This window comes from Hetaerina americana, unplaced genomic scaffold (genome assembly GCF_022747635.1).
Source record: "Hetaerina americana unplaced genomic scaffold, ioHetAmer1.1.p SCAF_3, whole genome shotgun sequence".
In the NCBI taxonomy this organism is placed as follows: domain Eukaryota; kingdom Metazoa; phylum Arthropoda; class Insecta; order Odonata; family Calopterygidae; genus Hetaerina; species Hetaerina americana.
In genome coordinates this window covers 108817553-108831253 of record NW_027286874.1, presented here as the reverse complement: position 1 = coordinate 108831253, position 13701 = coordinate 108817553, and the positions used below count along the sequence as shown (strand labels likewise).

At 42.2% G+C, this 13701-nt stretch overlaps 1 protein-coding gene across 1 annotated transcript in view; it reads left to right on the top strand.

Moving 5' to 3' along the window:
- The window catches only part of Dh31 (diuretic hormone class 2), a 72655-nt gene extending 60220 nt beyond the window's left edge, over window positions 1–12435 (top strand). The window contains exons 2-4 of the mRNA XM_071588272.1: window positions 8734–8819; window positions 11003–11119; window positions 12220–12435. Of these exons, the coding sequence (XP_071444373.1) occupies window positions 8737–8819; window positions 11003–11119; window positions 12220–12367 (348 nt within the window). The 5' untranslated portion in view covers window positions 8734–8736 and the 3' untranslated portion in view covers window positions 12368–12435. The remainder of the gene's footprint in view (window positions 1–8733; window positions 8820–11002; window positions 11120–12219) is intronic.
- The last annotated feature ends 1266 nt before the right edge of the window (window positions 12436–13701 follow it).

The window sequence follows — 13701 nt, the reverse complement described above, 5'->3', positions numbered from 1 at the left end:
TGTAAAGAAGAGAGTCACCGTAGCACGTACACCTGCTCGCGACGAGTCGCCCCCTATTCATTTGGGATCAGAGAATCAAAAGATATAATTTCCTATTTGGGGGGGAGAGTGGGGGGGGGGAGGACGAATAAAGAACGGCAGCCAATGTATACTCTCTTGTTTTCCAACAAAAGGGACAAAAATCTCATTGAAATCAACGGCAGGCAAACGTACGTTAATCAGCGCTCGTGCGCCTAATTTTATTTAACTTTATTCCCGAAGAGGTATTATTAATATTTTGAAACTTTGGTCATCCCTCGCGAATACATCCATGATGTGCAAGGATATTAGTTTCAGGTTTCCATTAAAATTAAGCAAAATGTTTCCTCCTTGTTTGAGGATCATTTCGACTTCCACTTTCCGAGGGTTGAGGAGAGTAGAGGTTTCGAATGGAAGCAATCCCCTGGATATCATGAATACCTCTCGCTTATTCTGTACGCATTCACGCTATTCAATCAATAATAATATTCTAACAACTCTACGAGTCGCCATAATACTATAGTCAATCTGTGATATTATGGACAGGCATATTAATTTACTTTATCGCAGTGAAATGCTTAATGAATTAATTCCAAATACATCATTCATGAAATTAAAATAAAACAAGGTTTCTCTTATGACTTAATTCCGCCTTACAAATAAAGTGAAGGAAGTTCGTGAAATTCTTACTGAGGGTGAAATTGCTCTAACATTGTTCGGAGAAAAAAAACAAGTTGTTATAAGAATAAACAAAACTATAATTATTCTCAAAATTATTTACTTTTAACGTTTGAATATTTTGAATGCATAATTTATCATCTCAAATCATTGGTTCCGATCTACTCAGGGTGAAAGTAGCAAAGCATTTTTATTCAAAAAGAGGCATTGAAAGAGGAAAAGAGTTGAAGACGAAACGAGTGGTGCAATATATAGTATGCACAGCGTCCTATATGTGTACACATTTCAATAGATAATACATATATTGCATTTATTGCATTGTTTAACAAACCCGCAGTGCATTGAACCGACGTCAACTGCGTCCATCAAACCGAATAAACCGGGAGGTCGAAAGATACAGTGCGCGAAACATTACAATTCCAAAAAATCACTTTTCTTCGATCTGTACAATTTCCGGAGAAGTATATCCATGCCAGACCAAGCCTATATTGCTTAGTGTGTTTCTACCTTTTTTTACACAAAGAAATTAGAAGCTTACCTTACTCTATAACCGTCTTGGCATGATATGTCCACAAACGAGTTAATATTCAATTTTATTGGGGCAGAGCTGCTGATTGCTTCAAACCCAAGCCCCGCCTCCAAATCACAAATCCCAGCGCTGCACTTCAAGCTGTGCCCAATTTCACCGGGGCAAAGCAAACCATTAACGGGCGCTCCTTTAGACTTGGACGACTACTCGCACTGCCTGACAAAAAGGACGAAATTTCAATAAAAAAACTCGGTCATGTGGTGTTTAATAAAATATATGTGGAATAACTACGTATTTCTTTTCCGAAATGAATAGCTTCCACAAAGTGACGCCTCAAACTATTCTATTCAATGCTCATGTTAAATGCTGATACAATGGAAACCCCAAAAAATAGAATTGACGCCAATAATTACTGATTATTTGTCATTTTCAATGCTCCAAACTGAAACCAATTTTGCACAAAAATCTTCGAGGATGTTACTCAGGTGACATTACATGCATTACATACATTGATCGCATGGAATGTTGTTTGCATTCAGTCGGCACAACGGGACCGTGTGTCCTCGCACTCCTCGAGGCATACAGAAGATAAGGTGCGTCGGAAAAAGCTCGCATTTCATCTAACAGAGAGAAGAAACCAAACTAACGCTTAAGCTTAAATTAAACCAGATAAAACTAAATTTTAAAATGATTATTTAACACTGCTCACTAAATCGTTATCAATAACTCTTGTCCGCGATTTCCAAAGAATTTTAAGTAATCTCTGAATGAACAGGTCGGTTTTTTTCCGTATTAAGTATCATAAATGTTGACATCAATTGTGACCATCTTCGTAAATATCGCCGCAAGAAAAAATGCAGTCCTCTCGATGGCTAGGGTTCGATTCGATTTTTCGAACGATTCCCCAACCCCCTTACAGTCCCGACTTGGCAATAGCTGACTATTTTATATTCCCAAAAGTGAAATTATCCTTCAAGGCGAGCCACCATGGGACCCTAAGTGCCGTCAAAGAAGCCTGCACGCGTACCCGTAAAGGATCTTCCGGAATGCGGCTACTTCTCATACAAATCATTTAATACCGCTGCGAATGACTGCTGTGTATTCATGGAATCGAAACGCATAATGTAGTATGACTGCGTTTATTCTATGCTCTTCACAGTCACTTCAATCTTGAGCACCTATTCTTTTAATGCGAAACCAGGGAGACGTAGCTTTACCTCTAATGTAGAGGGAGATATCTCTGTTAGAATAGAAAAGAAGTATTTTCTGATTTTGTGTCGCCAGAGGAGATGTGCATCAAAATATGGTATTTTTTGAGTAGGTCAGAGAATAAATACTTCAATGTGATCGCGGAAAAAATCGCATCCTTTCAATGAATTGAACATGCTTACTGCAGACTGATGTACCTTAATATGTAAATTCTTAGACAATCCACATCTTAAAATATTCTTTAGCTGGGATCCTGTCTTGAAATAATAACAACGCAAGCAAGTACGTGAGGAAGAATAATCTTTGGCCGTCTATAGAAATGATGCTTAAAAATTGGGTTAAAAAATGATTGAACCACGGGTGTGCCTCTAGAGAGAGCGTCAAGCTTCACCACACAGCTGCACTGCAATACACGACTAGAAATTCCGCGAGATGGCAGTGCGGGGGGGGGGTCTTGATGTTTAAACGCGCTCCCTTCTTTCCCTTCCCCCAGGGAGGCTGGAGTGAAATACATTAGGACGAAGTTTAAACCTTCACTGAGCTCGTGTTTTCCTCTCTGAATTTGTAAGCATAGGGACACTCAATAATTAAGAAAATGGAACATTGGTTCTCGTGATAAAAAATTGAGAAAGCAACTATTCTTCTTGCAAAAGCGATTGATTCTTTAAGAGAAAAAAAAGAGGAGGGCATTAATGGAGAAAGGTCGTAATGGCTGTCGCGGCGCAGGGATGACGCGGGAATCCCCCCGTTTCCTCCCGAGTGCCTCCTTGCCCTTGCTCGCGACGACCTGAGGAGTCGAGCAAAGCTCCGGAAGTTTTCCGGATACCGTGAGCAAATCCTCCTTCGTCTCTGAGGGCAGTGGATAAGGGGGTGGGGGTGAAACAGTGTTGTGCCGCTGGATGAGAAAAGAAGCACTCCCTTTCCCCCTTCCTCGGGAATCCTCTCCGACCCACGTCACCCTGAGAGAGGGCTTTCAGCGACATCAACATTTCACGAGTGAAGTGCGACTCCTTTCCGGCCTGCATGTGTTGACTCTCCATCCATATCTTATTCGGTCCGTAAAAGACGGACGTCCAAGCACACTCACGGACGAATGGGCGGACCTTCGGGTTCACCAGCTGATTGAGAGTTGCGATGCGGACTCAGCGTAATCATCGGCTAACGCCTTGGCACCATGCTCGCACGTGCAAGGTGTGTATAAGAAGTATCGGGAAGTTTTTTGGAAAAACATGATTAGTTCACATAGTATTGCTCTTGCTTAAGTAAACATTCACACCACCGCTACCATTTTTTTGAGAAGATCGTACACTAGCGTTAAGAGCAATATGAATTATACCACAGGGATGCACTGAAGATACTCAAAGGCCACATTCATGGTTTGTATAAAAAGTATCGGGAATTTTTATGGAAAAATATATTTATTTCAGATATTGTTACAGAATGCCTCAACATTCTTCAAAATAGTACATTCCTTGAGCGTCGATACACTTTAGCCCTTGCGGCTTTTCCGCGGCTCTAAGGCTCCCTGGTAGGCGGATCCCGGAAGGTCCTTAAGGGTACGCCTGCAAGTTTCTTTCACGGCACTTAGGGTCCCATAGCGGGATCCTTTGAGGGAGGATTTCCATTTTGGGAGTAAGAAATAGGCTGCTGGTGCCAAGTCGCGACTGTTAAGGGGTTGGGGAATCGTTGTGATGCCATGGCAGAAGGCCTTCGCAAGAAGGCACTCGACTTTGCTCTTTTGGCCGTTCGTCCAAAGACCTTCGGGAGGACGAGTTTACGGCAGATCTTTAGCATCGCCATTTTTTCAGTGTCAATGGTGTGTGCACTGCAATCTTATCAATGCCAATATACGATCTGCGATCATGTTCACACTTAATTGACGGTCTGAATTCAGCAATTCACGCGCACACGTCAGGAAAAATTGTTACCGATACTTTTCACACAAACCTCGTAAAATAATACAGACTGGAGCTGGCATCAAGTTATCTAAAAAGTTTGGTTAATTATATCCATAGTAACTTTGTGGAATTGCTTCATATCAAAATGAAATACACTATGTTATCCCACAGAAGAGCTTTATTGTACGACCCGGGTTTCGTCGAAGATCGACATCATCAGGTACAGAATAGGTACGTTAGGTTACTTAGGTAAGTACCTAGGTGCTTTACCACCTGTGGTGCCTCCCCTCCCCTCACCGTCAACCGCCGTACCTTCCCAAGTTGGACACTCATCTCCACACCCAAACCCTTTCTCCCTCTCATCCCAATCACCTCCTAACGATTTTTGCAAACCTCCCTCTCCCCCTCCAGCCCCCCCTCTCCCAGTTTGAAAAATGTATTTAAACCTAGACTGGGAATATTCTGTACCTGATGATGTCGATCTTCGACGAAACCCGGGTCGTACAATAAAGCTCTTCTGTGGGATAACATAGTGTATTTCATTTTGATATATCTAAAAAGTGTTTATTATGTCGTAATACTCTTAAATTAATATCCAATCTGAGATACTATAGCTTAAGTTGGATTCCATTTCCAACTGCCATGGCGTGATACATAGAAACATATGTTTATGAAAAGAAATATTATTTCATGCTTAATACGTAGGTAGTGAACGGAAAGAGGTGGCTACTGATTCGCGAAGTTCGGCTGGGGCCGCATTAAGCTGCTGGCACTTGGCGCATCGCTCCTCTTCGGGGACTTTGATTCAGAAGTCGGGGCTCCGATTGCGTCCGCCAACCGGATAGGGATTGATTGCCTCGTGGGTTGAAATCCTCGGCAGCTATGTGCCCGAAAGATTGAATTTTCTCACATCCTCTCTTTACGATAGAATTTTCTTTCCCAATCCAAAAGTCTTTCGTGATGATTTGTTCAAGTCACCAAATTCATAATTTTCTTTAGTCGACCGATGTAACTTTATAATAAGTTATGCCCCAAACCGTTAAGGTAAACTGAATCATTTTTGATGATTGACCTGGTTCTGGATAACCAGAGAGAAGTGTCATGAAACCGGTCTCTCCTCTCCCTCAACCGCCAAATCCTTCCCCCAAGGGAGAGAGATGATGTTGACCGGCCGAGCAGCACTCCCCTCGCGGCATTCTCAGCCGGGGGTGATCGCATTTCGGACGCTTCCCATCAAGAGGTGTCCAATCGAAGCACTCTTAATTGGGTCAGCGGGGCAGAGTGCCAAAAGTGTCGCCGGGTCGTGAATGAACCACCGAGGCAATCTAAGCAGTAAAAATCTACGGGCAAAATATTTTTCAGCATGACATCAAAAGAGAGATTAAGAGAGAGTGAAATAAGATATTTTGAACAATCTCGTTCGTAGTTTAAAAGGAATTGAATTTTGAAATTTTTTTAGTCACAGTAATACTTTAAAACTTGATCATAATTATCCCAAGATAATGTTTGATTTAATTATCCCCTGAGTACGAGAATTATTTGAATAGTCAATCTTGACACCAGCATTAAAAACTTTGGGAAGTGGGTTTTAATAAAAATTTTTAAGGCGTAATGAACTCATATTATGGTTACTTTATTTATTCTTGAATTTAGATGGATTCAGTTCATTTGATATAGTTCACGCAAAAATTGGTTAAACGTCTTAATTTGTCAGTTTACATGTCTTTTACGGACGCATTCATAGAGTAATTAGTGTATAAGTGCAGATTATTGGCATAAAAGTGATGATTGCAGTCATGTATCCATTTTGAATTGTCAAGAGCATGCGTAGAGAACAGCTGCAGAACTAAGAAGGACCGTTGAGGGACTCAATGCAGCAGAGAGGAAAATCTGAGCCGTTTCTTATTAAGAGTTATTCTGCTGGTGCAAGTCCTTCGAGGTAGGGGTCAACCCGTGAAAAGGCTTCTGAAAAAATCCAGTTTGAGTAAACGGCGCTGGAGAATATCATGATTTGCTCATTCGTATGCTTTAGTGACGCCAAAGAGAACAATAATATTCATCATTCTTCTTTTCATCAATTGACCAATGGATGATTAATGGGGATCTTGATTAATTCAGACTGTTTATGCAGAATGCCCTCTTTAGATCCCTGATTGGATGAATTAATCATTTGTCGGGAACGCAGTTATTTCCCGAGTGATAGGCAATACATTTCATTTCCTCTGATAAGGTACAGAGAATAGAGATTGGGCGAAATTGAGAAAAGTCAGTAGGATTAGACATTTTTTAATAGGTGAAAGTAAGTCAAATATCTGGTTATGTGGAATAATATAGTGGAGTACTCGTGGCATCGACTATCATTCATATGACAAATGACAGTAGTAACTAAATGACTGTACTAATGTATTTACTTCAGAATAAATCATCATGTTGCTAAACTAACGCTACAAATATTTTAACCATTGCTCGAAATTTCAATCATCTTGATGATCGTAGGAACTCGCGGTTTGTCGAAGGAACGTAGTCAACACGGGCGCACTTGCAAGCGCTGGCGATTGCATAATCAACGGGGGCGCTGTGCCGAGAGGGAAGTTCACCCCAAACATTGGATCACCTGACAAGTGTGCAAAATATTTTCCCAAGTCTTTCGAAGGATTGGCCGGGGGGAAGGTGTTCTCTATTGGGGGTACGAGCGGACCCGCGGGTGTTCCACGGGGTTCTGACATCTCGACGGCTGGTTCTGCTATCGAAAAAATATGAACTCTCGCCGCCTTGAGGGCTTTTGATATCGACCCAATTACTCTCATCGCGCACCTCAAAGGGCGTTGTAGCATTGGCGCCCACTCCCCGACGACCCAATCATCCCAATCGAAATCGCGCCCTCAATTGCATATCAGCGAATGATTAGCCAAATTATTTTTTCCTGACATTGCTACGCGGTGTCACTCAGGCGAATCTACTTTCTCGCAGTGATTTCTTGCAGGCTTAGAACCTGAATTCCCTTATTACGATTTTTTTATTCAATTAGGATGAAAGGCCATATAAAATACATGATTTGCAGAATTCGCACAAACTTTTCAGTAAGAAGTATCTCTGAATAAATTTCGGGTTTTTATCGCCCGCAATGCAAAATATTTCAATATTATCTATGGCCTCGCTTGTAAAGTTTTTTAAAAATAAAATTAAGAAATTTTAATAAAACTCGACGCTGTTTGATTATAATCAGTGAAAAATTCACGTTTTTGAAAAAAAAAGCTCGGATTACATTCCATTGGGTATTCATTGGAAGTACAGGGTCTGTCGCAAAAATAAGTAGAATTATTAATTGCCACCAATTGTTATATGGCCGGAGTGGGGTGATTTGTGGTGAGAAAGGTAATGGGAGATATTGGCAAAGCACCGCGACCCACGTCAGCCAACTGTGGGCATTTAAAGGTTGTGGATTGCTGCTAGACTGGACCTCTGTTCGAGGGTCACGTCACGAATTCACGATGCCACTTTACATGGAGCTATGATATGCGATGAAATATTCCATCAAGCTCGGGAAATTGAGTTCGGAGGACATGAAAATGGTTAAGGATGCTTAAAGAGATGGAGAAATGTCCAAAGTGATGGTTTTCTGCTTCCGCACAGGATCTTCAGGGAAGGTTTGGGTAGGTTGATGATGAGGAATGCCCTCGACACATCCATCAACAACACAGTATGATGTGCAAACATTAAGACACATCCTTAATTCTGATTAATCTCCAAGTGCCAGGATGTTAACAGAAGAGTGCAATATTCAGAAAACCATTGCGTTCTTATAGAAGATTTAGCCAAGGTGAGAAAGGTGCGCCAAGATGGTCCCCCAAGGTTCTATCGGAAGACTGCTTGTGTGTGACAATCTTGCCTTGAACCTATTGGACCACGGTGAAAGTTACCCGAATTTTTTGGAATCGGTGGTTTTTCCGGTGACGAGCCATGAAACTTTGATGACGACCCAACCTCTCTGAGTACCATTTTGGACCACTGGATTATGCCAAAGAGGCCATGACGAGGTGCCCGAACGAGGGTCCTGTTGATTCCTAACAGGAAGCGTACCACAACAGGCGGAGGCACTGGTATCGGAGGGTCGATTCGTAAAGGTGCTCTTATGATGATTTTTCGCAATTTGTAATTTGATCTGTAATAAAGGTTTGACCGCCAGATTTATTCTACGTATATTTGGGACAGCCTTGTACGTATTAGTGGTCGTTTAGGTTGCTTCAATGTTCAAAGTTATTTTTTTACCTCACTGGTGGATTCCCAACTCATCTTTTGAGCATAATGTGTGTGTAATACAAAGCAATGCCCTGAGAGAAGTTCGCATTGTTCTCCCACGGCGTGTCTCTGATGGATTGTCTCCTTTATTCCTTCCCCCAGGCAATGAAAGGGTCATCGCTCATCTTCCTCTCCGTCACCCTCGCCATCCTCGTCTCCAGCTGCCAGGGTTCAAGTCCCATGTCAAGGTGAGTTGAAAAACATTCCTTGTTTATTCCGTTCTCACGGACAAAAGCAATTGTGCCATTAAAATAATGTGCGGCCTCCTTGAAATGCAAATGAAAATAACGATTCTCGTGTAAAATTACAATACTACGAGGGTAGGCTGAAAAGTAATGCACACATGCTTGTAGAGTGTGAACAAAAACGAAAAGCAAGATCGGTACACTAGAGTACATTAAAGTACCATTCTTAGGTTTCAAAATCATACGTATATTTATTTTTCAACATAGTTACCGTTAATGCTAACACATTTCTCCCAACGTGTAACAACAAGTTTTTTCATTCCGTCACTGCAAAACTCTTCCGACTTTTCTCGAATCCAGGACTTGACAGCTGTCTTCACCTCATCATCCGAGGAGTAATAATTACCCATGAAGTGTCTCTTGAGTTGAAGAAATAAAATAAAAATCGCAAGGCGCATGATCGGGTGGGAACAAGGAGGGTGTGGAATCTGTTCAGATTTCAGGTTTCGCAGAGCCTCTCCAGTTGCGCGCGAAGTGTGTGGACGAGCGTTGCCATGTTGCGAGATTATTGACGCCAGACTGATTTAAACACGACAAACTCGATCTAAATGATTTGCGATTCGCTGGTCATTTTGAATTAAATCTTCGAAGGGATTGGGATGTTTATCGTCTGTGGCAGTGATCGGACGTCCGCCGCGTGTTTCATCAACATTTATGGCTTTTCCAGGCTCGCAACCACTAAATTATACTACCCATCGATTTACAGTAGACCTATCAACAGCATCGTCACCATAAACAGCCTTCAAACGACGATGAATCTCAGTAGGAGTCACTTTTTAAGTCACGCTGTTTAACTCACGTTGACATAGCACTAGAACACGTCGCCATACTTCCGCTTCTCAAAAATACATTGGATGAATGTAACGACCTCAAACCTGCGCACGCGTGTTGAAGGGGAATGCTTCTTCCACATGTTACCTGGAGTGCTTCTGAAGATCATTTTGTTTATTGTCTACAAGCACGTGTGCATTAGGTTTCAGCCTACCCTCGTGCAATCACGAGTTCAAAGAACACATTTCACTGGGCAAATGAACGACATGACAATTTTTCCTCCCCCTCTGCCCCGAGATTTTGGAAGTGAGGGGACACCTGTTGCATATGGTGTTGTGTTAACCTTAAATGGCGTGTGGGCTGCCATGAGGCGGCAGGAATGCATTTTAAAAAAAGCCCTCTCTCCGGTGAAGAAGTGCCCATTTCTCGGTTTGGATTGCATTTTGCATTCTGGTTTCAAACAAAGAGGGCACTACTTATTGGCAATGAAACGCGGTAAGATCTCCTCCCACATTAGGTCCGAGTATGGCCTATACATTCATTCGCTGGGAATTCAAATAATTCCCCATGCCGGTTCATTTCGATGTGGGAGCTTTAAGTTTGCCTTTTGCTTTCACGTGCAATGCATTTAAATTGATTGGCATGGCATTTACATTTACGCAGGCCACTTTACAATTTACATATTAATATGTGTCTCATTCCAAAATGGCGGCAGTTTATTTCACCCTTAGAATTCCTTTAATCTTTCATTTATTTGAATCCGCAGCCTCCTGAGTCACAGAACCACATGAGAATTCCAATTATCGCATGAAAATAGAATAAAGAGAATAGCGAGTAATAGTATTAATTTCTGACACAGTTCCTGATTTATTAATGTAATTCCTTAACTCCTCAATTTTTTTCTTTCCCGTATATCTAGAATTCAAGAATACATTAATTTCTGTTCATATACCTTCTTTGATTCTGTTTTTTTTCCTGCCTACTAGTTTCATCACACGCAATTTTATCTGTAAATCTTCTATCAAATAAAATCATTTTGTAGGATTACCGAAATTTGAAAAAAAATGATTTCTAGTATTTATAATAAATTTTTTGTCTAGTTTCTTTGTCTATGAGTAAAAATTTTATCAACAGTTCACCTAATGTTTCATATTGAGTATCTTATGGGTTTAAGGCAAAGATATCAGTTTCAATAGTTCGCGAAATATTTTCATCACGGGAATTTTTCGCAATACCCTCCCTTGCCACTACTACGAGCCATTATTGCAATCCCTCCCCATTTCCTCCGTGGTGTAGTTGTGAACGGAAGAATTTAGATGGATTATATTTTCTGACGCCCTTCGTTTTCTTTGCAGTCAGCGGCTGGGAGGGTTGCGGGGATACGTGGATTTGGACGACCCCGACCCCGAATACGTTCTGGAGCTGCTCGCCCGCATTGGACAGTCCGTGATCAGGAGCCAGGAGCAGACAGAGTCAGTGGTCCCCTTATCACCTTCAGCGTCGAACACGCTCTAAACATGAGTCTCAAGGTTGCAGTCGAAAAAAAATCGAACCAATAATTGTACTCGAACTAAGCATGTCCAAACAATATGGTATCACAAGAGGATATCATCATCGCGTATTTGTATTTCCTTCTAGAAAACTTAAAATTAATCGCCTTTAATGAGTCCGTACCACGTTTTTAAACGCGTGATTAAATAGCTACAGTTGAAAGAAATGACTAAGGAAACTGGCAACGTGGGTTGCTTGGTTCATCACCCCTGGTTTCTCCATAGATCTTTGCCAATTCTTAATTAATTCACGATGGCTTACTTCAAGTTGCCCTCTCAGGTTAATCGTAATTTAAACACAATATATGTTGAAATTACTCAAGCGAAACATAAAAATAATTCTTGTCTGTTAATTAAAAAAAATAAGAGATGAACATGTCATTTCCATTAAGGACTATGTCTATGGTAGTATGGTAAGGAGAGAAAGATCAGACTTTGGAACGTGGATTGCTGAACTGTTGCCAGTTCCGGTCTTGCTCTCCAGATCTGATTCACCCGAACCGATAAAGATAAAACGAGGGAACAAATTGAGAAGCTTCAGGCGTGATGTGGTGGAAGTCGAACATAATGAATAACTGATCAAAGCACTTTTCCATTTGATAACCATCAGGTCTGATGATGATGTAATACATCGAAACCCGGTCGTAAAATAAAAAAATATTATCAAGTGGAAAAGTGCTTCGATCAAATATTATCAAGTGGAAAAGTGCTTCGATCAAATATTATCAAGTGGAAAAGTGCTTCGATCAGTTATTCATTAAACAAGCCACCAATTCTCATCCAGGTTCTAAATACTGTAAATTTAATTTCTTTAAGAGAGAAAAGGAGAGAACAAAATATTTCGCGTCTTTGGCGTTGAAACTAAGGACGGAAATGTCGCCACAATCTTATCACTACTACGCGTGACGTAAGTGTTGGTCATTCGAATACCACCGGCGCTAAGTTTCGATGCTCGTGAACCATTGTTTTGTTGACTATGTACTGTTGTCGATCGTGTCCCCTCTTACCTCTCTCGCCCACAGCGCCAAGCGCGGCGGGACGCTGGACCTGGGCATGGGGCGGGGTTTCTCGGGCGCCCAGGCGGCCAAGCACCTGATGGGCCTGGCGGCCGCCAACTACGCCGGCGGCCCCGGCCGGAGGCGCCGCGAAGCCGCTCTCCTGGACGAATAGAAGCAGAGGACGGATGGGCAGAGGAGCGGCATTCGATCGCGGCCGGCGGCACCACCCGAGGAGGAGGAGGAGGAAGAGGAGTGGGGAAGGAGGGAGGGAGGGAGGGGTGTGTAGGAGGAGGAGGTGGGCTCGGACGCTCACCGACCGGCCCGTCGAATAAGCACCGATTACTGAAAGTAAAAAAAAAATAAATTATAATAAAACTTAAATGTTCAAATGTGCGTTACACATATTTATTTGTGTGCAAATCGAAATTGAAAAAATGTTGAGTTATGAAATGTAGAAACTGTGCATGTAATTAAAAATTTATAAATAATTTGAAAACTCAATAAAATATTTTGAAAATTCAGCAAAAATAATAACTTTTACAAATTAAAACATTTTCTGAGAGTTGTTATTCTCATCCTTAATGGTAAGCGTCGCGATGGCGCTCTCACGAAGAGTATTTTCAACCATGGACCGTTTGAATAATAACAGGAATTCTCAAGGCATCAGAAGTGCTTATTGAGGTAATTAGTTTTGCCATCAGCATAAATCTATATCATTACTGTGAAGATTTAATAAGATACATTGAAGGCTTCGATACAATCTTCAACTTCGGTGGGAGAGCTGACGAGGAAAACATACGAAGGTGAGGGCACGCATGCACACTACAGGGTTCGTCCGGAAAATAAACGTACTGACTCCTGGGCTGGGCGCGCCGTTCAAGGCGCGCCCAGCACCGCTCTGACGGGCTGCGATTGGAGGGGGGTATGTTGGCAAGCGACGCTGAAAAAGGCAGTCGGCTTTGAGCTGTGGTGTAGTGAGTCAGCCATGTCCAGAAACATGATCTTTCGGTGGCACAAGATGTTCGTGGAGGGCAGAGAAGACGTCGACGACGAGTCTTCGAGAGGTTCCCGATGATGCCTTCGCGGGAGCGTTCCAGGAATGGGAACGCCGCTGGAACAAGTGTATCGACTCACAAGGGTCCTATTTTGAGGAATATTAGCTTAAGATATGTAAAAGTGTAATAAATTTTTTTTCCTGAGCTCAGTACACTTATTTTCCGGACGAACCCTGTATGTGCACGGGCCAGAGAGATCTACATCTACATAATACCCCACAAGCCGCCGCAAGGGCGTGTGGCGGGGGGGGGGGGTGTGAGATAATACGAGGTCTATCCCAAAAGTAGTCGGATTGAGTCGATTAAAAAAATGCATTGCCAGAATTGATAAATTCACTTAGAAGTCTTCTAAGTAGCAGCCTTGTACGTCCACACACCGCTGCCAGCGGGTTTTCCACGCCTCGTACGCTTACTGGATTGCGGCTCCCGAAATACATCTAAGCTCCCTCGT